The 21,474-nt window shown below is 43.0% G+C and overlaps 2 protein-coding genes across 2 annotated transcripts; one reads left to right on the top strand and one right to left on the bottom strand.

Moving 5' to 3' along the window:
• Nucleotides 1-1,489: 1,489 nt before the first annotated feature.
• On the top strand, nt 1,490-16,545 carry atrip (ATR interacting protein). Its single transcript, XM_054785498.1, has 18 exons — nt 1,490-1,796; nt 2,140-2,428; nt 3,179-3,261; nt 3,539-3,709; nt 3,783-3,895; nt 5,062-5,243; nt 5,312-5,410; nt 7,367-7,484; nt 7,553-7,723; nt 9,255-9,480; nt 9,574-9,624; nt 11,368-11,552; nt 11,802-11,938; nt 14,511-14,602; nt 14,823-14,909; nt 15,088-15,169; nt 15,254-15,448; nt 15,524-16,545. The coding sequence occupies exons 2-18, from the start codon at nt 2,149-2,151 to the stop codon at nt 15,595-15,597; spliced, it is 2,346 nt and encodes a 781-aa protein (XP_054641473.1). The 5' UTR covers nt 1,490-1,796; nt 2,140-2,148; the 3' UTR covers nt 15,598-16,545.
• On the bottom strand, nt 15,706-21,365 carry LOC129186834 (tribbles homolog 3-like). Its single transcript, XM_054785500.1, has 5 exons — nt 21,247-21,365; nt 21,022-21,136; nt 19,214-19,480; nt 18,839-19,131; nt 15,706-18,540 (listed from the first exon to the last, which is right to left on the bottom strand). The coding sequence occupies exons 3-5, from the start codon at nt 19,478-19,480 to the stop codon at nt 18,066-18,068; spliced, it is 1,035 nt and encodes a 344-aa protein (XP_054641475.1). The 5' UTR covers nt 21,022-21,136; nt 21,247-21,365; the 3' UTR covers nt 15,706-18,065.
• Nucleotides 21,366-21,474: the final 109 nt, after the last annotated feature.

The following is a 21,474-nucleotide window of genomic DNA, read 5'->3' as shown; positions in this document are numbered from 1 at the left end:
TGCCTTGTTGAGTTAATAAAAAAATACTGTATATCAGGAGGTTGCTTACAGCCACAGGTGTTAATACCCATGTTTTTTTGACCCAGCACTAATTATTTGCTCATTTTCCTTTGTAGACCATGAACCCGGCAACTGTAAGAGACTTGGTGCATTTGGTGTGATGAACAGTGCCATTGTTAAACAATACTTGTTAGACAGCGACCATTGCTTTCAACGCAACAGGGCAGGAGAAGTGAGTGTCAAGGGATAAACTACCTGTACCGAGATTCCCTTATACATCATACTTGCCTCTGTTGTAGCTCTTTCCACCTTCTCCAAAGGTGGAAAATTGGGTAAATTTGGGAAACCCCGGTCTACATCTACTTCCTGTCTTGGCAATATGAACACAGTCACGCTCTCGCCGTTACACCTCACACTCACGTGCATCAAGATTTCCATCTAATTCACTTATGATTCTGCCTTCCTTGGTGCTTCAGTTGCTATGGTAACCAACTGAGTATGTGTGTCTTTTTGTTAGTTCACTCAATTTTCTTCTCTGCATGAAGACTGGAAAACTCTTTGGTGCTGCAGAATGGTCACTATGATTACTATGTGTGTGCGTGTGCGTGTGTATGTGCGTGTGTATGTGCGCATGTGTGTGCGATGGGTGCAATGCATCTTGATGGCTTTCGCTGACCTTTTCCATTTCTATGTTCAAGAACGGAGGCGGGCAACGACCATGCATGTCTCTCTCCCTCTCTCACACAGACCTGCCTATGTTTAAAAATGGAATGTACGCTTTCCGTTGCTGAGCAAGAAGCTGCATGAATGCTGTCCCATAAGAGGATGGAGGGTAGCATCCAGCAGCCACTAATGCCATGACAACTCATAGAGGCAAATACTGTGTCTTGTGTCTTTTCAAAATCTACTCTTTGGCCCTTCCATTTAACGACAAAACTCTGAGCAAAAGCATTGGACCGTGGAGTCCCACAGGGACAAAATGTACTGTCACGGCCTTATGGCTTTGCCTGCATAGTAACTGATGTTGATGCACTTCTGCCTCTTGCCAGTCGATGAAGCTGGCGAGTGATGACCAGCGATTGGTATAAATTCTGAAAGTGACACTTATGAGGAGACTTCATGTAAGATATACTATATATAACACAATAAGACTTAAAACAACTATGTGAAAACAACCATGTTCAATGCTGGATAATTAACATGACACGGGTCGCGTCTTCGGTTGGAGAAGATCCAAATGGTTATAAAACGGAATGCTAAGTAATAACAATCGTTACTTAACTGCTGGACTCTAAACAAGTTGTATACGAACCGAAACGTGCGCCATATATTCTACGAAAAACAAAATAATATTTATGCCCTACTCGTTTTACCCCATTTTCTAGCTAGAGCGGAATCTCAGTTTATTCCGATTGTTCTAAACAGGGACCCGTAGTAACCCACTCCTCTGATTGGTCGAAATGACAACCCTGTGTTTTGATTGGTCAGATTAGCAGAGGCACCGAAGCGCTTTCAAAACACAACTTTTATCCCTGCTGGTTTTAATGTCTTTTTATGCCGATTAAACTGCAAAATGACTGCTTGAGCAGTGTATTATCTTACAACACAGACTCCTAGTGGTTGAGTGATGAGGACACACTCCCTTTAATAACGTGGTTGCACGCCATCCAACCCCGAATTTCGATGCATTGAGTAACGTTAGCCTAGCAGGCTAACCTCCCATTCGAATAGCAGATGGTAACATTTTGGTTGTGCTAACCTGCAGTTAATTGGGGCATCAGCCCACCGGATTTAAGGTAGAGCAACAATTTCCTTTGCATTGTTACAATTGCATTTCTTGAAATGTTCAGCAAGATAGAAATGAAGTCAGCTGGAAGACATTGGTTGCATATAATTTTAAACATGTAAGTGACCCTCAATGCATCCATAGTGACGCTTATCAAAGTAAAATCTACAACTAGACACTGTTTTTTCTCAGATAACCCACAAACTGACCTCCCAGTTCCCCAATGACTTGTGGAACACTGAATTTATACAAATAACCTTAATAACATTAATCTTCCCTGACATTTGGTTGTTCTCCCATAGACTGTGAAGGATGCTATCTGGTTAACATCTCTCTTGCTCTCTTTCTCACAGACATACAGAATGACCTGCCCTCCAAGCAAGCGCCTCAGAGGCCTCAACCAGGACATTCCCAAGGCCGACGCTTTCGATGATGACGACTTCACTCAGGATGACCTGGATGAGATTGACACCATCGCCTCGCAGGCCATCAACTCGACAGCGGCATCATGTTTCGGGTCCAAAGCGGGGGAGCACGGCCATGGTTCGGGGTTCCGCTCATCCACCTGGCCGAGTGCACTGCTGAGCAGAGAGAACATGGCCGGCTTCGGTGGCAAAAGAGGAAATTTGGGGGACCCTCTTGGTGAGTAAATCTGCTTTGCCTTCTGTAAAGTCAATAACACTCCATAGACACTCCATTGTTGTATATTTTGCTATTTGTTGTTTCTGTCTTAATTTTGTTTATTTTTAAGATAACATTGAAGATAATATTTAAGATAATGTTTGTTTTTATTTGCAAACAGCTCAAAAAAAATGTTGAAGCAAACATTTAAAAGTGGGGAAAAAAAGTTGATTACAAACAAAATAATAAATAATCCAAAAATGCATCATGTTACTAGATTTAATGCAAAGGACTGAACTATGTTTTATGTAACAATGGAGCTGCTTTCAAAACATGCAAAGTATCAAATTACAACTGAATACATTACTTGAAATATTTTCAAAATGTTTTGAATGAAGAAATTAACTTGTGAATGTATGGGCCCCTTTAAATCCTGCATGGAAGTATGAAGTGAAATGGGACACTGTGTATAGCTGCGTATATCTTTATTTCACTTTAAAACGCTGTATAATAGACTTAGATAATGGTGGTCATGTGAATTAACAGTTGCATCTATCTTTGTTTATCTGGCAGAGATGCAACGTGCACAACATTAGAGCAAGTACAACAGCAATACAGTGAAAATGAGAAATTTACTTTGCAATTCGATTTCGGTGTGCGCTCCTAAATTTTCTGCTTGCGTTCCTTAAATTTCAAGTTAGGGACCACTGTGGTCTTAGTAAAACAAAAAATGATTCTGGAGCCGTTATTCTGTGTTGTTTCTGTGTTCAGGAAACAGGCAACAGCAGTTCGGGCCAGAGGGAGGCGACTCCTACAGCCTGCTGGAGGCTCAGCATGCAGAACTCAAGAGGAAGGTGAGCAATGCTGACACGGAACCAGCCGGCACTAAAACTACTTCGCAAGAGAATAGTAACAAAAGATTCATAATGCCCTTAAAGTTTAAAGACAACTGAATTACAGCAGCAGATTGTTTACTTGACTTTCTGCTCTCTGTCAAGGTCCCACAAGATCAGCTCAGTTTGCCTGGTTTGATTCTGAATGTGAAAATGAAGAATCCATGTGGAAAAACGTAGGACAACACTGGTGTAGACGGTGAATAACAACTGTGTGTTTGTCATGTCTGTTTGCCAGCTGAAGGAGGTGGAGGAGGAGATAGTGTTGAAAAATGGGGAGATCCGGGTCCTGAGGGACTCCCTGAGAGGAGTCCAGCAGGAAAAGGAGGCCCAGAGACAGAACCTTGTTCTGTTGGAGACGCAGAAGCAGAGAGAGCAGAGCGACAGAGAGAAGGAACTCAACAAGAAGGCAAGCATGCACGCAGCACACGTAAGCCTCAGAACGGGCGTGTGACAATGAGCCCGACCATGCTTGCGTGCAGGTTCAGTCGCTGCGATCGGAGCTGCAATTCAAAGAATCTGAGATCATGGAGATGAAAAGCAAACTGCTGAGCGCGGACAGAAACAAAATGGCTTCTCCAATTCCGAGAAACAGGTGAGTTGTGAGAAGTCCTCTGACAAAAACACAATTAGCAAAAAGTGTAGAGAGAGGCTTGCTGGAGGCGAGTCAGCTGCATACGTCATACTTTTAAACATTCAACTACTATCATACAAGTACAAAAATAAGTATATCTGGGTCAGTCTCCTGAAAGGACTACGGTGCAAGAGAGGGTGCTGTCACTTCGAGGGCATGACACACATACTACAGTGACTGGCTGCTCTAACCAAATAAAAATATGCTGCAAACACATTGAACAAACAGGGGAAACAGTGTTGAATACTTTCTTGTGGTCTGTTTTGTATGTAAGACGATCTGATGTCAATTTCAGCCCATTTGCTCATTGCCATTTTGTGACATGTAAAAGTGTGTCACAAATAAGATGAAATAAATAATACTAAACGGTGGACCCTACATCACAGCTGCTGTAAGTAGGACACGTTATTGGGCACCGTAAGCATTTTGCTGCATCCAAAACATGTACCTTGACCAAATTTGGACAAAACGTGTAAGTGTCGCAAATGTAACCAGCATAATCCACACATTTGCGTGTTATTGCTCCGTTTTTTTTTGTTGTTGTCAAGATTCAGACAATAATGGAAGTGACAGTGATAGACAGGGGTGTCGCAAGACCTCGCAAGATTAAAACATGACAGAAGATCTTGCGAGATTAAAACATGACAGATTTCTTGCTCAGAAACATTGGACTGGACGATAACAAATTAATCACACAGTAAATGAAAATGAACTTGTGCGTGCGTGCATGTTTTCCTTGAGTCCCGCCTCCAAACAGGCAGGAAGAGGGTTGACTCTTGTCATATAGTTTTAATATTTTTTTTTATTGTGCTTTTCTTAAAAGTAATGTTAACATCTCAACTCATCTCGGTGTCTGGTGACACCCTTAGTGATAGATATACATGATATGACGATATATATTAAAGTAATACTTAATTTTAATATGCAAATTGGTTAGAACATTTTCAATTTTGCTTGCTTTGTCATGCTATGTCAGTTTTAGTACCCCTTTCAGGAGAATGGCCCATCTATCTATCTGTTTGTCTTTCTGTCTATCTATCCATCTAATCAAATTTTGAGGCTCCACTGTCTTTGCTTTGCTATACAGTAGAGTTGTAGCAATAACAGTGTTGTCTCGCTCTGCTTAGCCCCAAAGTGCTCAATGGCCTTGGCCAGTTGTATCACGAGAGTGGCAGCAGCGCCTCCTCTCCAACAGGAAACGGTTTTATCACCAAAGAGATGTTCGCGGCTCAGGTCCCATCCAGAAACACGCCAGTGAAAACCCCCGTGAAATCATCGGGCAAGACGCATAGGCAAAGTGAGTTACGAGGTGATGTTCAGGATATTGAAACTGACCTCCGTCAATGTGTTTTTTTTAAATTTGGAACTATGTTCCAGCAGACAGACCGGCATCCTGTGGCAGATCGGTTGACAACCAGGAAGTAGCCTGCCCTGACCCATTCCAGGCCATCAGACCTGCATACCAGCAGCATCGAGGTCAGTGAATTTTGGATGTCCAGTTTTGTAATTTGATTGTACTGGACAGATGTTGTTGTGTGCAATTTCAACGACAGTTCACAGCACATGGCTTGCCACGGCTCTGCTCGCTATTGACATATTTCCTGTACAGTACATTACGGTATCATTTTGGTTAGAAATGGCAACAATAAAGGCACGTGCTTATGGAGGCCATAGTATTATTCTCCTCAGTCTCCACTCCACTCTTGGCCCCCTCCATTTATTGTTAGCATGTCTCGTTCCAAATCATGTGTTCAATATGGTGTTGTTAGTGCAGTTTTATAGCAGTGCTGTTAGAGTCGTGTTGGTACCGTGCTAGATGACATTTATTGCAAATGTGGTAATAATTACAGCCCCACTGGGGATTTGGGATTTTTGCCGCTGATGCCGATACCAATATTGGGGGCTGAAAAAAAGGCGATATCCAATATATCGGCCAATAAATAAAATAAGGGCATTGATATACACAGGATATATACTGTACATGAACATAAATTCTTATAATATCCAAAATATGATTCAACACAAAGACGAAGACTACTAAATGAAAATAAGGAAGTTTAATTAGTAAGACTGTCAACATAAAGCAATGCCTCTTTGTGATTTACTTTTAGGTGTTGCCACAAATCTGTAATGTTCTTTGCTTTGCTGGTGCTGAAGCCTTGGCTGACTTGCACATGTTGCATCTAATGTAACGCCTGTTGAGTCTTTTGTCAAGTGGCTCCACACTTTGTTTCCTCTTCCCCTCCGTCTGTCAGATGAAATTATATACACCTGGTGCATTTTGGTAATTAGCCTAGAATTTGATACTATAGTTGACCATTTTAAAATAAATACAAGTGGCTGCATTGGGCTGAAAGTGATAATACGTAGGCTAATGTGAGGAGTTTTTCAACTAATACATTATGTGTTTATAAAAGGCGTATTCACAAAAACTTCGTACCGTACCATAAATTTTTATAATACCCAAAATATGGAAGTTTAATTACATAAGGAAATGTAAAAGTTAACATAAGGAAATGCCTCTTTTGTGATTTACTTTTAGGTGTTGCCACAAAATTTTAATGTTCTTTGCTTTGCTGGTGCTGGAGCCCTGGCTGACTTGCACACTGCAGATGTTGCATCTAACATAACGCCTACTGAGTCTTTTGTGTGCCTGTGTAATGAGAATATATACATTTATATTTAGTGCAAAAGTGGGGAAAAAAGTTGACTACAAACAAAATAAGAAATAATCAAAACATGCATCATGTTGCTAGACTTAATACCAGGGACTAAACTACATTTTATGTAACAATGTAGCTGCGTTTATAAAACATTCAATATGTACAATTATAACTAAATACATTACTTGGAACATTTTCAAAAAACATTAACTTGTGAATGTATGAGCCACTGGAAATCCTGCATGGAAGTATGAAGTGAAGTGGGACGCTGTGTATATATGCATATATCTTTATTTCACTTTAAAATGCTGTATAATAGACTTAGACAACGGTGGATATGTGAATTAACAGTTGCATATATGTTTATCTCACAGAGATGCAATGTATACGATGTTAAAACTGTGTGAAAACTAGAATGTTCTCCTTGACGGCACTAAAGTGTACTGTTATATTGCTTTACAAAGTCACATGGAGTAAAAAAAAACTAAACAAAAAAAAACAAAAGCAGTTTCTTTTCACGTTTCGTCTCCTCCTAAGCGGATTGGGTGAGAGAAAGCGGTGGAGCGAGAGCGCTGCTGTCTGTGTGTGAGGGGCCAGGTACTCAGCCAGGGAGTAAACAGACAGAGAGACATACAGGGAGGGAGCGACTGGAAAAAAGTTAATATATCGGCTACATATTCATCGCTAATTGGTGATACGTCATAATCGGCCCGCCAATATATAGTATCAGTTGGGCTGTAGTAATAATGCTTCCTTTGTTGTCTCCAAGGTGGCGTCCTGTTGGGCTTGTTGCTGCAGCATCCTTTATCTCCCAGCAGCCTGTGCCTCTCTCACATGCTGTCTATGAGCCTGACTGACGTCAGCTCGTCGGCCCCGTGGGACTTCAGGTAAAATTATCTAGATAGAATTATTTTGTGAAACTGACAGTGTTATCTTTTCATGTACTGATGTCCAGCGGACTCCCAGCTGGCTCTTTGCGCCACAACACCACTGCAGCCGGCATCAGCGGGACTAGAAGCGGAGCTCCCCGAGCTACCCTCAGTCCTGTCCAGAGTCTGGCCATAACAGGACTCAACATGCTGAGTCAAAGTCGAGCTGGAACCTCAGCCAGCACCACAGAGTACAGGTGCAGTACAACGTCCTCTTGTGGACCAATGACATACACTCACTTGCCACTCTGTCCAACAAAATACACTCAACAAAAATGTAAAATAAAATGTGAACGGCATTCGTACAACAATACACCATAGTAGAAGTAGAAAGCATTGTTTACACCACGGTGACAAGCATGAGCTTAAACATTTCCCTGTGTTTGATGAAGGACGATAGCCAACCCATCTCTTTCAGAATTGGTGGGGCATTCTTACCTCTTCCTGGATCACCACTTTTCCCTTTAGCACCCTTTCTTGCCTTCACATATCGGTCTCTTTAATTTCCCCATTTTTTTTTTTTACTGCCTCCTTGTCTCTTTCAAGAGTGGCAGCAATTTCTCTCCAATAATTGATGACAATCTGTTGATCGCGGTGATTTTTATGAGCCGAATCATAAAGACTTCTGTATTTTCGAATCTCCGCCACCAGGGGCTCCTGCTTGTCCGCCATGTTTTTCCGCGCGGGACCGTCCACGTAGTTAGAAGATTTCCTAGGTGCGCGGTGCGGAAAATTTGGGCTGTGTGGACGCCGCGCGGAGGAGTGTGGTTGCAAAAGTGATATAATTTGGCCGCATGGAGCCGTGTGGACCTCGCGGATGCGTCAAGCATAAACCAAGCTTTAGTTAGCATTCACAATTCATCCCCTTCAGAGGCGTGGCATATCAAGATGTTGATTAGACAGCATGGTTATTGAACAGGTGTGCCACAGGTTGGCCACAATTAAAAGGCCACTATAAAATGAGACATTTAACTTGATTGGGGTAGTAGCTGGTGTGACCACCATTTGCCTCAAATATTGTATATGCCGATCCAGAGCATCCCAAACATGGTCAACGGGTTTCTTCTTTTCTTGGGAGAATGAACAGAATGAGATTTTCATTGCATGGTATAACTGCTGTTTTACCATGCACATGACAATAAAACTCTCTTGAAGCTCTCTTGAATCTCTTGAATCATGTCCAGTGAGTATGCTGGCCCTGCAAGAACTGGGATCTTTTCAGCTTGTAGGAATTGCGTACAGATCTTTGCAATATGTGATGGTCGTGGATGAATGGTACAACATTGGGCGTCAGGATCTCGTCACGGTATCTCTGTGCATTCAAAATGCCATCATAAAATGCACTGGTGTTGCCGACAGAGTGGCCCATGGTGGCGGTGAGGTTATGGTTTGGGTAGGCACATTGTATGTTATGGACAACCAACACAGATGCAAAAATCCCAGTTCTTGCATGGCTGGCATACTCACCAGACATGGCATGCATTGAACATGTTTGTCATGCTCTGGATTGGCGATACGGTATTTGAGGCCTACCCAATAGAGTTAAAACCGCACATTTAGAAGTGGCCTTTTATTTTTAATAGCATCGTGGTTGCTGAGTGAAAGCCTTAGATGCCAACACAAGAACAAGTTAATTTGAAAACTCACCCCTCAAAGTGCACATATCACTACACTCTATAAGGTTCAGTTTGTAGAACATGTGCAAATGAGGTATGTGCGTGTGCATAGTTGTCCTGGAGCTGTGCTTCTCCTCCCACTGCTGGACCTGCACTTATCTGGCCTCAGTCAGGCTCTGGATGCTCCAGGAGTTACCTCTGGTTCCTTAGAAGGTCTGCGGGAAAGCCGTGCACCTGCTGCGGGACCAGGGTCGCCGGACGAGGCAGGCTACAGCCTGGAAGACACCGGGCTGGTGGTGCTAAGGCTCCTCTCCCTGCTGCTGGCCCACAGCGACGAGGTGTGTGTGACAGGACAGCAGTGATGTCCATCCGAACATGTGATGTGCAGTATGTGTGAAGACCTCTTTGCTGATGTGCTTGATTCTCTGCAGGTGGTCCAAGCGGTTCTGTCCACACCGTGTGAGAGTGACATCGAAAACAAGGTACCCGTACTTCAAAACAAAACACCCTTGACTATGTTGAAAGCAAAAGTGCTGTAAATGCTGTAATTACAGCCAGGGGGTTTATTTACCTAAACCGCAAAGGGGACGTGGCGTTATTTGGAAGCAGGCAATAATTGGAGCTGTTATTTCCTATATGTGAACTCATAAGGAATTTTTGTAACTTTAATAGTGACTTGGAGGAGTGCAGGAGAAAGTGGAAGAGAAAACAGCTATCTTTGACCACATGATCATTTATTAACGAATACATTGCACAACACAGTAGCAACAGAGCCAATGTTGTAACAGAGTTAAGGAGCAAGCTGCTTTCGTTCCGCTGATGAGTTCATTTTAAGCGACAGCACGGCAAGTGTAACACATGAGTTTCACACAAACAACTGAAGAGCACCACTGCATATTAATGTGCATGTAGAGGTAGATAAAGCTGCTGTCTGATGACCACTCATGATACGTCAAATGCAACTACCCTGGTACCAGTCTGGCGTGATCCCCTGGTGCGGCATGTCAATATGCTATTTTTATGGCTGTCAAATGATAAAATTTTTAAATCAGATTAATCACGGTTTTCAAATTAATTAATCATGATTAATCACCATGTCACACTGTCTGAAATATGCCCATTTTTACTGTATTTTATTGAAAGAAAGCTAAATGACAGGGTTATATATATTTATGTATTAACGGTGCCAAATTAACTGAAAATGTAAATCAAGTTAAGAGATGGCACCCGTCTGAAAATCTATTTATCTAACACTTGTTCCTTTAATAGCAGAATATTTGAATCCAACGTTAACTGTGTTATGAGCAATGAGGAGTTGTGTTCAAAGACCTCACGTCATTTATGTTGAATTCACATGTTTTGAGTGAATTTTCTGGGATTTCCGAGCATATTTAAATGCAGCAAATTGTACTTCCGCATTACGAGTTACAAAGTGAGTGATAAGAATATTCACTTATTGTTTTTCTTTGCATGTCTGTTTGTTTAGCCCACACAAACATGCACAGCAAAGATGTTGTGATGTTCGGAGTGTTCGTGAATGCATCTCGAGGTCTGTCTAGTGACAGTGAGGAAGAGTCGTTGCAATGACGGATGGACTAGAGACGTGTTTAGTGTTGGAGATACATACATGGTGTTGGAGTTGCACTGCTGTAGATGTGTTCAGGTCAGAATAACGTTTTAAAAGAGCGTCAGACTCCAGAATCCATGATGCGTATGCGTTAATTATGCAAAAAAAAGTTAATGTAATTAATTAAATAGATTAGTTACTGCCGTTAACGTGCTATTTTTGACAGCCCCAGTTATTTGGATTATATTGATGGTGATGTTGGTAATAAGAATCTTGCGCAGGTTCACAGCCGAGACCAGGCATCTTGGTCTCAAAAAGGTTGGTGACCACTGATCTAGCTCAACACTATTTGCCATATTGGCTGGACAGGACAGGTTAAAAAAATGCAACTACTGCCATCTTATGGTGTTAAAACAGATCGCTTGCAGTTTTTTGACACGTTGCTAATTAACAGCCTTTACTTTTGTAGACCATACACCGAGCCACTGTAGGAGTCTGCAGTTAATTGACTAGAGGCGTTGGACTATTTATTACAATGGTGTCCCCATACTTTTTTCCCCACATAGCGTTACATCATCTGCCAGCCAAAATAGTATTTTGTCAGATTTATCATGATGGTTTATTTATTTACAATCAAACATTCCCCCTCTGGTCCCAGGCTGACTCATCTGCAGCAAGTGACGGTCTACACTCCCACAGTACCTTGCTGCAGTCAGTGTTGCGCCTTTGCCGTGCTGGAATTGGAGGCAGTAGCAGCAGCACACAGTGGCAGGAGCTCGTCATCAGCGCCCTCAAGACAGTGCGCGTCCTGACGGAGAGAACACCACACACACATGCCGACCGGTACGATGTCGTGGCAGACATTTTGATACAGCTCTTGTGTTGTGTTTCGTTTGTTTCGATTGGGCAGGTGTCCCTAATGTGGTGTGTGCTTAGTGTATGTATATTTGCCAACTATGCATGCTGTTGCTGTGAACTCCTTTTAGATTTGTTTCCATGGTTATGGCTTATACAACATAACTTTTTGTTTTAGCTCAAGTGTTCTTTATGCACAATGCTATGGTCACATTTTCTGTTGGAACATTGTTTCAGGCTGCAGTGTGTCTTGCAAGTGATGTGTGCATCCGTGTCGGCTGATGCCAAGCCACGGGCTCTCACAGAGTGCGTTTTAGTCCTTGTGGCCCTGTGTGACCACACCTCACTGACTCGGCAGCTCTGCTCTCAGCACGGTGAGATTCTGGTGTCACCATGATTATTTTTAGTATTTTTGTGACTATTTAATTCTGGGGGGAACTCCACTGTGGCCTGAGAATATTGCGCCCTCTGCTGACTATTGTAAAATAGTGCAACCTTTGAAGGAAAACTGCACTTTTGGGGGGGAATTTTGCCCCTCATCCACAATCCTCATATGAGACTTGAACACGTCTTTCGCTTTTCTGTGCGTTCTAAAGATATGAAAACGGCTAAAAAGACGCAGCTAAGAATGCATGTAATGGGAAACATACAGTGAGGGTCATAAGTATTTGCACCCCCTGCGATTTTGTTTTCCCACTTAGAAAATAGGGAGAGATCTTAAATTTTCATCATAGATGCATTTCCACTCTTAGAGACATAATCTAAAACAAAAAAAAATAAAAAATCCGGAAATCACATTGTATCATTTTTTTTTAATGATTTTTTTGTAAATTACTATGGTTCATAAGGATTTGCACCCTTGAGAATCAGGGAGAACTTGCAAAATCGCAGGAGGTGCAAATACTTATGACCCTCACTGTATTCCGCCTATAAAGCCTTCTGGAAAAAAAACTCCAAAAAGCGCCAGCAATGCTCCATTTACATATAATGTGACGTACATATTAACCAAACTACAGCAACATCAACGCCAATCGATCTACGTTACAGGCGTGTTGACACCTTGCCACGCCACACAGACTAGCTACTAGCGACGTAGCTTCAACACACACACACGCCCGCAGTGCATCAGCGCCACACTCACAATGCCTCAGCCCACTACCAAAAGGTAACGCTACATATTGGAGCTGCCGCTGAAGCTGCTGCTGTTTTTGGAAAAAAATAATGCTACAGTGCATCTGGAAAGTGTTCACAGCGCTTCACTTTTTCTGCGTTTCTTTATGTCGCAGCCTTATTCCAAAATGGATTAGGCAGCAATTACAGCCTCAAGTTTTGAATACGATGCCACAAGCTTGGCACACCTATCTTTGGGCAGTTTAGCCCATTCCTCTTGGCAGTACCTCTCAATCTCTGTCAGATTGGATGGGAAACGTCGGTGCACTGCCGTTTTCAGAGCTCTCCAGAGATGTTCAGTTGGATTCAGGTCTGGGCTCTGGCCGGGCCACTCAAGGACGTTCACTGAGTTGTTCTGAAGCCGTTCCTTTGATATCTTGGCTGTGTGCATAGGGTCATTGTCCTGCTGAAAGATAAGTTGCCCCAGTCTGAGGTCAAGAGCGCTCTGGAGCAGGTTTTCATCCAGGATGTCTCTGTACATTGCTGCAGTCATCTTTCCCTCTATCCTGATTAGTCTTCCAGTTCTTGCTGGTGAAAAACATCCCCGCAGCATGATGCTGCCACCACAATGCTTTACTGTAGGGATGGTATTGGCCTGGTGATGAGCAGTGCCTGCTTATGTCCAAACGTAACGCCTGGCATTCACTCCAAAGCGTCATCAGACCATTTTCTTTCTCATGGTGAGAGTCCCGAGTCCTTCAGGGCTTTTTGGCAAACTCCAGGCGGGCTGCCCTGTGCCTTGTACTAAGGAGTGGTTTCCGTCTGGCCAACCTACCATTCAGGCCTGAGTGGTGGATTGCTGCAGAGATGGTTGTCCTACTGGAAGGTTTTCCTCTCTCCACAGAGGAACGCTGGAGCTCTGTCAGAATGACCATCGGGTTTTGGTCACCTCCGTGACTAAGGCCCTTCTTCCCCGATCACTCAGCTTAGATGGCCCCCCAGCTCTAGGAAGAGTTCCAGTGCTTCCAAACTTGTTCCACTTACAAATGATGGAGGACACTGTGCTCCCGTGCCTTGTGCCAATCCTGTCTCAGAGGCCTACAGACAATTCCTTTGTCGCCATGCTTGGTTTGTGCTTTGACATGCACGGTCAACCCTGGGTCCTTATATAGGCAGGTGCGTGCCTTTCCAGATCATGTCCAATCAACTAAATTTCAATTAAGGTGCTGAAACATCTCAAGGATGATCAGTGTAAACACAATGCACTTGGGCTCAATTTTTGAGCTTCACGACAAAGGCTATGAATACTTATGTACATGTGATTTTTCAGTTTTTTATTTTTAATAAATTTGCAACAATTTCAAAAAACTTTTTCCATGCTTAAAAGGACCAAAATATGACAAAATAGTGTAAGTATTACATGTTATCATGAATGTACCTGTTACTACGTGGTTACAGCATGGATATAAAACCATAAAACCTTGTTGGAGGTTTTTGGAGGTGTTTTAATAGCGGGCTTTCTAGGTGGCATAGGTGTGTCCTATTATGTGTAGTAATGAGCTGCCTCTTTTTATCTGTTTTTATATCTTTAGAACGCACAGAAAAGGGAAAGACGTGTCGTTATGTCTTACATAAGGATTGTTGATGATGGGCAAAATTCCCCAAAAAGTACAGTATTCCTTTTAAGCTTCCATTTATTGCCTCAAAATGTAGCGAACACACAGCATGAGCTGTGTGGATATAAAAGATAATCAAACTAAGTTATTAATGATGAATGTGCATGGATGAAACGATCTGCGATCAAATGATGCTTGATCAATGTGTGCTTCGCTGCAGAGCCCTGCGTAATCCTGAAACTGCTGCAGTATGTGCGAAACAGACCAGCCAAGCAGACATGGCATGCGGAGCTCATTCTGCTGGAACTGCAGGTGACGTGTACACACGCACAGATGCTTGTTTTATACTTTTTTTAAGCTGTGGAGCACCTCTTTAAAGTCTTGTCAGTGGGCCATGTCAACCCTCATATTGAATGTATGAATGAATACTTCTACTACTAGCACTACAAAGCTGTCTTCATAATTACTGTTTGTGTTTTTCAGGAGGTTTATTTGGGAGTTTAATCTTTCATCCGTTGGGTTTTTTGTTCAGGTGGTTCGATTGTTGAAGCGACTCACACAAACGGCAGAGGGCTGGATCCACAGGCAGTCCAGCAACTGCTGCCAATGCTACACTGAGGTAACACAGCACTATTTGGGTGGCGATTTACCTCTGTACACGGCCACAATAATTTGAACTAAAAGTGGTGGTAGTAGAACCTAGTAGTAGATGTACTGTAAATATATGTTCACACACACTTTGAGCCATCATTACATATCAAACCGTGCGTGCGTGCGTGTGTGTGTGCGTGCATCAGCTGGTTCAGACAGTGGTGATCATCTTGCACCGTCAGTGGATGGATCTCCAGGACTTTCCAGAGCTGATGGACAGGTTGCCAGGTTAGTTGTCAGCTGCGAATAAAGCCCCATCACCTCCTTCTGGTGTCAAACAGTAAAGTGAAAGTAGTCAACTCTTCCCTCCAGACCTCAGACCATGCCTTGATGTCCGTTCACCGGCGTGGTCCCTGCTCAGGGAATGCATGCAGCTGCTACACTGGCTGCTCCACCATCACAGCAGCTTCTCAGCCAGCTGCCGGCCGCTGCTGCACATGTACGACCAGGTGATCCCGGCTCTGCGGGACACCCTGAGGAAGATCCCCGAGCTGAGCGAGAGTGAAGGTGAAGCATTTGAATAAATTCATGTTGCATCTGAGGGGCTTGTTTTTTGACGTTTTCCTGTTTCATGTCTGTCAGAGTTGGCGTTGGAAGAAATCTGCCGTCCAGAAGGTGATGACACAGATGACATGGATGCGGATTTTGGCTCCTGAGTGATTCACTGACAAGCAGCAGTGATAAAGACACTTGTGATACTATTAACGTATTATCTGCTATGAAGCTGAGCAAGACAAGCAGAAGACAACTCTTACTCTTTATCAATAAGACATCAAGATACATTTAATCCACAATTCAACTTTTGACTTCATTGCCTAGTTACTATGAACAGTTCAATGGCCCAAAAGTGGTACAATTTGGAAAACGTCAAAATCAACTTCATCATGCCTGACTCGAGAATCTGAAAGATTAAATCCACAAGTGGGTTTTGCTTTTTTCTTTGTTTTTTTGGGGGATGCCGCCACACAAGCGTGGTCATGGCAAAGAAGAAAAGTATGATGACAACCATAGAACCAGAAATGGAACTTACTGTGACATCTGTAAACTAAGGTGGACACATGGTCAAAACAATTATTAATTACATACACAACATTTATTGTACCAAGCAGATGCTCATACATATAGTATATATGCTGTCCAGGAGCTGACTGGTCATACTGATGGAGGACTCATCAGGAGCATTCCCCAGATGTTTTAGGGAGTGCATTCAGGCAGATGGACTCAGCCACATTATGAGTCGTCCAGTAAATTAACAGAAGTATCAGCATGATTTGATGAATGATCAACTGGCTGTCTCTAACAGGAACACTACTGTGCAACATTACTGGAATAAAAGTACACAAAAGCAAAGATCATCTCTGGAGCGTTTTGTGAAACACGTTTATTCCTCATGTAGTCAGGTCTTAAGTGGTCAGGCCTCTCATGTTTGGCTAGTTCCAGGTCAGTCATTCATCAACAGCATCATGTGGTTTGCGGGCCATCTTTTTCCGTGAAGCAATAAATAGTCAAAAAAGATTTTGTGAACCAAAATGTTAAGTTTCCACACAGAGGTTGTCACAAAACTTTTGTATGTAAATACAGTACAACCTCCAACGCCTTAAAGCTCATAAAATTGGGAGGTAGAACTAGATTTTGGGGGAAAAATACTCAGAGCAGTTATTTTCGTCCTGTCCAAGCACTTTTGACCAGAGTTTCATTGTTGTAGGAGATGACCGCCGGTCATCAGGTTTAAGTCATTAAGTCAGGTTTAGTGCCGTTGGCGTTTTTGTATTGTTACATTTCTGCTCCTGTCGATCTTCTCTGACTGGCGTCACGCATTTGAGTTCCGTCTGTTTATGCGGTTTGCTTGCACTTGTCATCACGAGGTAGACTGCTGTATGTTTGTGTTGTGTTTCAATTAGGGCTGTCAAAAATAACGCGTCAACGGCGGTAACTAATTTATTTCATTCATATGTTAAATTTTTCACCCTGGGATGCGATATGCATTGAGGGACACTTCGAACATCACAAAAACATCTCCATATTGTGTGTGTAAATAAACAGGAAGATAAAGAAAAACATGAAGCAGATATTCTTATCACTCACTTCGTAGCTCTTAATTCCGATGTCCAATTTGCTACATTAACGTATGCTGGAAAATACACTGAAAATAAGTCAATTTACCTTAAATTACATGACCAACACGACCCCTCACGGCTCATAACACGGTTTAAAGTGATTCAAATGTTCTGCTACTATTAAAGAGACTAGTGTTAAACAAATACATATTTAGACTTGTGTGGTGTCATTTAGCTTGACTTGACATATTCAGTTCATTGGGAGCTGTTAATACATACAAATGCAGTCAGACCACCCTTGTTTCTTCAGTTTATTGATCCATTTTAATGCCTGGCACAACAAAAGGTACATTTGTTTAGACAAATATGATAACAAATATAGCTCATAAATAATTTAAGAGCTGATATCTACCAACTTCCATGGGTTTCTTGATAATAACCAAAATCACGTAAGTTCTTACATGAATAGCTATAGCATTGTACTGCCAAAAAATGTAACTCCTGTATTTTTGTTGTCATTCTTATATTTGTCCAAACAATGGTACCTTTAGTTGTATCAGGCATTAAAATGAACAAGAAACTGAAGAAACAAGGGTGGTCTTATCATTTTTTCCATGACTATCTATAATCCTGTCATTTATCTTTCTGTTAATTAAATACAGTAAAAATCGGCATATTTCAGACATAGTTACTAATGTGATTAATCATGATAAATTAATTTAAAAACTGATTAATCTGATTAAAATTTGTAATCATTTGACAGCCCTAGTTTTAATGCTCTACGTGATGTTAGTGGGTGATTTCATCTTGTACTTGTGTGACAGTTAAAGTAGTTAAGGTTGTTAAATGTAAAACATTGTAAGTCATTCCAAATACATTTGATCTCAATAGAAACATTTGTTTTGAAATCCAAACAGATCACGAAACAGAGTTTGGGGGCTCCACTGTACTTATTAGCTGGCCACACCTCTGCCCTGGAGGCGGAGCTTGAACTGAGACACAACTGCAGAGAGTTGAAGGCACTTGAGGCTCAAGTAATCCAGGATGTGAATGTTTTTGTTTTTTTTTTAGTGTTCTTTGGTGAATGTCGGTACCACCTGGTCGTCTTCCTCTTGTCTCCTCTGCAGTGCTCTGCTGGAGCCACGCTGGCCCACGCGGAGCGACATGCACTGGCTGCTCAACCAAGGGTGCGCCAACAGCTCGGAGGCTTCCAGACGCTCAGCAGGTGACTTCCTGAGCATGCAGCCAATCAGACACTTGGCTTGCGGTGACAGCCAACCAGGCAGGCTGAAAGCTCCACGCCGGATCTTGGCGAACAGGGCAGCGGGGCGCGTGTCTTGGAACGGGTATCGTCCAATCAGCATCGTGTACAGGGACACGCCCAGGCTCCAAATGTCTGCCGCCCGGCCCGAATAAGACGCCTTGTTGCTGGCTAGCAGCTCCGGGCCGACATAGGCGGGGCAGCCATGTCTGTCCGTTAGGGAGTCGTCGTCGTGCTGCAGGACGACGCAGTCGTTGAGGCCGAGGAGGGCGACACGGGTCCTGCAGGAAGAAGAAGGAGTCACTTTCAGTGTTTTATTCATGATTTTTTTTCCATCAGACATGGTCAAAAATATGACATTGGTCACATATTTCCTGTTAGGGCGCTTCTCTAGGCATCAGGCTTTTCTTATTGGTTTGGTTTCTTACTTAGCAAAAATAACTAAGGAGGGGCGGGTCTTAGTCGAAATTTAGTTGGCTTCCGTTTTATATGTTATTTTATTATTGTTGTCATCCTTTTGCATGTGTAGGTTGAACACATGAACAGCGACACACACTAAAAAAAAAAGAATGGACTCACCTGAATCTGTCAGTAAAGACAAACCGGCGGAGCTTCACGTCTCGCAAGACCACGCCGTGGCAATGGCAGTGCGCCACAGCATTGAGCATCTGTGCAAACAGAAGCTCCGCCTCCTCCTCACCCAAGCGCTTACTGTTGCGCAAGTGGGCGTGCATGTCACCGTGGTGAGGGGGCAGGAAGACGTGCACGCTGTCTGGCCCGATCACCGTGTCCAGCAGGCTGCAGATGTTGTCGTGACGACCCAGCCGGGCGTAGGCGGTCAGCTTCTCCTGGTAGCCATTCAACGGCAGGATCTGTCAACACGGCGACCAAGCGGCCTTGGTGAGTTATGGAAGTATGGCAACACTTTGTGCAGTCAAAGCACTGGAAAGTTACCTGGCAGGTATACTCCTGCTGTGTGTCTGCATGCACTGCCCTGTATGACTCCTCCCCTTCACAGCGCTCAAACAGGAAGTAAGGCCCTACACGGACCTTGGACTGGCTCTGGCTGGGCTTGAGGGAAGGGCTTCTGGCTTTGAGGTGGAGCGACGGGCTTGTATCGGGAGGAGGTGGGGCCAGACATATTCTTTTAAATTTGGGTAAGGTGTCCTGCGGCTCGTCCAGTAATCTCTTCAGGCACTGCCGAGCCACGCCGTCACTCATCTGTTATTGGAGGAGACAAATGATAATGCATGTTACACGTTTGACCACCTCAAACACTGCACAGAGACCTCGTTTTACACCATGCGGTACGCCTCCACACTTTGACACATCTGAAACTGACTGTTATGGTGCCTCAGTTGATGCGGCTGTTTTGGTTCGCGACTGGCTCAACAGTTAACAGCGTGTACGAACCGGACTCGGCTGTTTACACCTTTTTTTCTTTTCCGGATGGGAATAGGGAAGCAATCCATTTCAGCATTTAGTATAAACGGTAATTAATCTGAGAGACTGCTAACGTGCCTCCGTAGGTGCTGTTGTTTTGGTTATCGACTGGCTTAGCAGGCGTGTGTGTGACAGGAGACGATTACAGTTACTAACTGCTTTCTTTGTCAGGGCGGGGAGAGGGAAGAGGAATTTCTCGCCTTAGAAAATTTCAGAAGCGGCATTGATAAGCAATAGCGTAACATTGAGCGAGGCAGCTCAAGAAGCGCAATGAAAACATTTTTAAAACATCTCAGCATTACAATAATCAGACGCTCGCCTCAATAGCGCCCTCTCTTGTCCCATCTCCCTATAAATACTCACGCTTACAGTAAAAGGCGGAGGCGCGTGAATGTCATGCCCAAATGTGCTCCTGACATGTTAACGTGTCTATAGGCTCCATGATGCAACTTCCTGTAAGCTGACAGGCGCTTTCAGATTGTTGCATCAGAGCACAATGCTTTATAGTTTTAACCGTTTTAAATAACAGCGGCGACCGCACAGGCGCCCGACCACACACGCCAACAAGTGTGTGCTACATTAAAATTACTGATTTTTTTTTTGTTTTTCTTCTTGTTGGCCGAGAGCACTATGGTGAAACAACCTGAGTCACTGCCACACCACGTCGCCATGGTTACACCATCCCATGAAACACACAAATGTGTCGCAATGACAAAAAAATTCCAGTGTAACCAACACATATGATCAATAATAGTAGTCAATGTCACCACTAATACATTGTCACAACATACTCTATCAGTTGAACACTTTCAAGTGTAAAACACATCAGGTTTGAAGATTATTTTGCTGGTTCCTTAATTGTTTTAACTCCACAACACAATGTTTGTAATAAAGTACTTGAGGAGTGCTCGTCTCAGTTTTAAGTTCCAGTGTTGTTGTACAAAAAGTTCTGCACTAAAACTCTTGCAACCACAAATACAATTAAGTTTACTGAGGTTGTATTGGTTTGCATCGGGTTCTTACTGGACTAAACCCTTGTTTTAATTATTTTAAAATATTTCTATAACTTTTCACATTTTCAGAATGAGATTAGCGTGACATTTATGGTTTCTCCAACACTTTCAAGCAAAGGTCGACTGTGGCTGATTACCACTCCTTCACAACACTTTCAAACTTTGAAAAACAAACAAAAAACACTTTCACTTTCAGCAACACTGTTAAGAGGAGCCATGCAAACTTGCCAAAGCCTTTTGAATACAAATGTATTATTTTTCTTTCCAAAAAAAAAAGGAAAAGAAAAAAGGAAATAAAAGTCTTACCTTGCAGATCCAGAAGAAGAGGAGGCGAGACTGTGACACCTAACAAGCCACAGCGGCCATGTCACCAGTTCTGCTGCCGGCCACACTGCACTCGATTGACCGACGGTGACGTCTCCTGCGAGGTTGCGTAAACAAGCGGCAGAGTCGGAAAAACAAAGCTGATGCAACGAAACAGAACGTGTTTTTTTCACATCCGGAAGCGTCAGAGCAAACAAAAACACAAACCTGCTGACTTTCGATGTGACTTGGTTAGGGACTTAGACCCGTCCAGAACTTTCCAGGCGGACTAACTGAGGCGTCACTTCGCCTTTGTTAGGTTTCCTCCGGTGTGACGTCATCGCGAAAGGCGGAGCTTAGATGTTGCAATCCTGAGCTGATCAGTCGTCAGCCAACAAGAACGTACAGGTTGACTTCATACAATATGTAACAATCATAATTTCCAGTTTAATTCGT

Source organism: Dunckerocampus dactyliophorus, chromosome 8 (assembly GCF_027744805.1).
Source record: "Dunckerocampus dactyliophorus isolate RoL2022-P2 chromosome 8, RoL_Ddac_1.1, whole genome shotgun sequence".
Taxonomy (NCBI): domain Eukaryota; kingdom Metazoa; phylum Chordata; class Actinopteri; order Syngnathiformes; family Syngnathidae; genus Dunckerocampus; species Dunckerocampus dactyliophorus.
This window is presented reverse-complemented; position numbering and strand designations above follow the sequence as displayed.

What these genes read in the sequence shown, in the direction of transcription:
- atrip (XM_054785498.1), top strand. Translation starts at nt 2,149, where the DNA reads ATGACCTGCCCTCCAAGCAAGCGCCTCAGAGGCCTCAACCAGGACATT. An exon ending in TCGGCCCCGTGGGACTTCAG is followed by an intron (nt 7,485 to 7,552) that starts GTAAAATTATCT and finishes ACTGATGTCCAG; the next exon opens with CGGACTCCCAGCTGGCTCTT. An exon ending in TCATTCTGCTGGAACTGCAG is followed by an intron (nt 14,603 to 14,822) that starts GTGACGTGTACA and finishes TTTTTTGTTCAG; the next exon opens with GTGGTTCGATTGTTGAAGCG.
- LOC129186834 (XM_054785500.1), bottom strand. Translation starts at nt 19,480, where the DNA reads ATGAGTGACGGCGTGGCTCGGCAGTGCCTGAAGAGATTACTGGACGAG. An exon ending in AGCAGGAGTATACCTGCCAG is followed by an intron (nt 19,132 to 19,213) that starts GTAACTTTCCAG and finishes CCGTGTTGACAG; the next exon opens with ATCCTGCCGTTGAATGGCTA. An exon ending in GTCTTTACTGACAGATTCAG is followed by an intron (nt 18,541 to 18,838) that starts GTGAGTCCATTC and finishes TTCTTCCTGCAG; the next exon opens with GACCCGTGTCGCCCTCCTCG.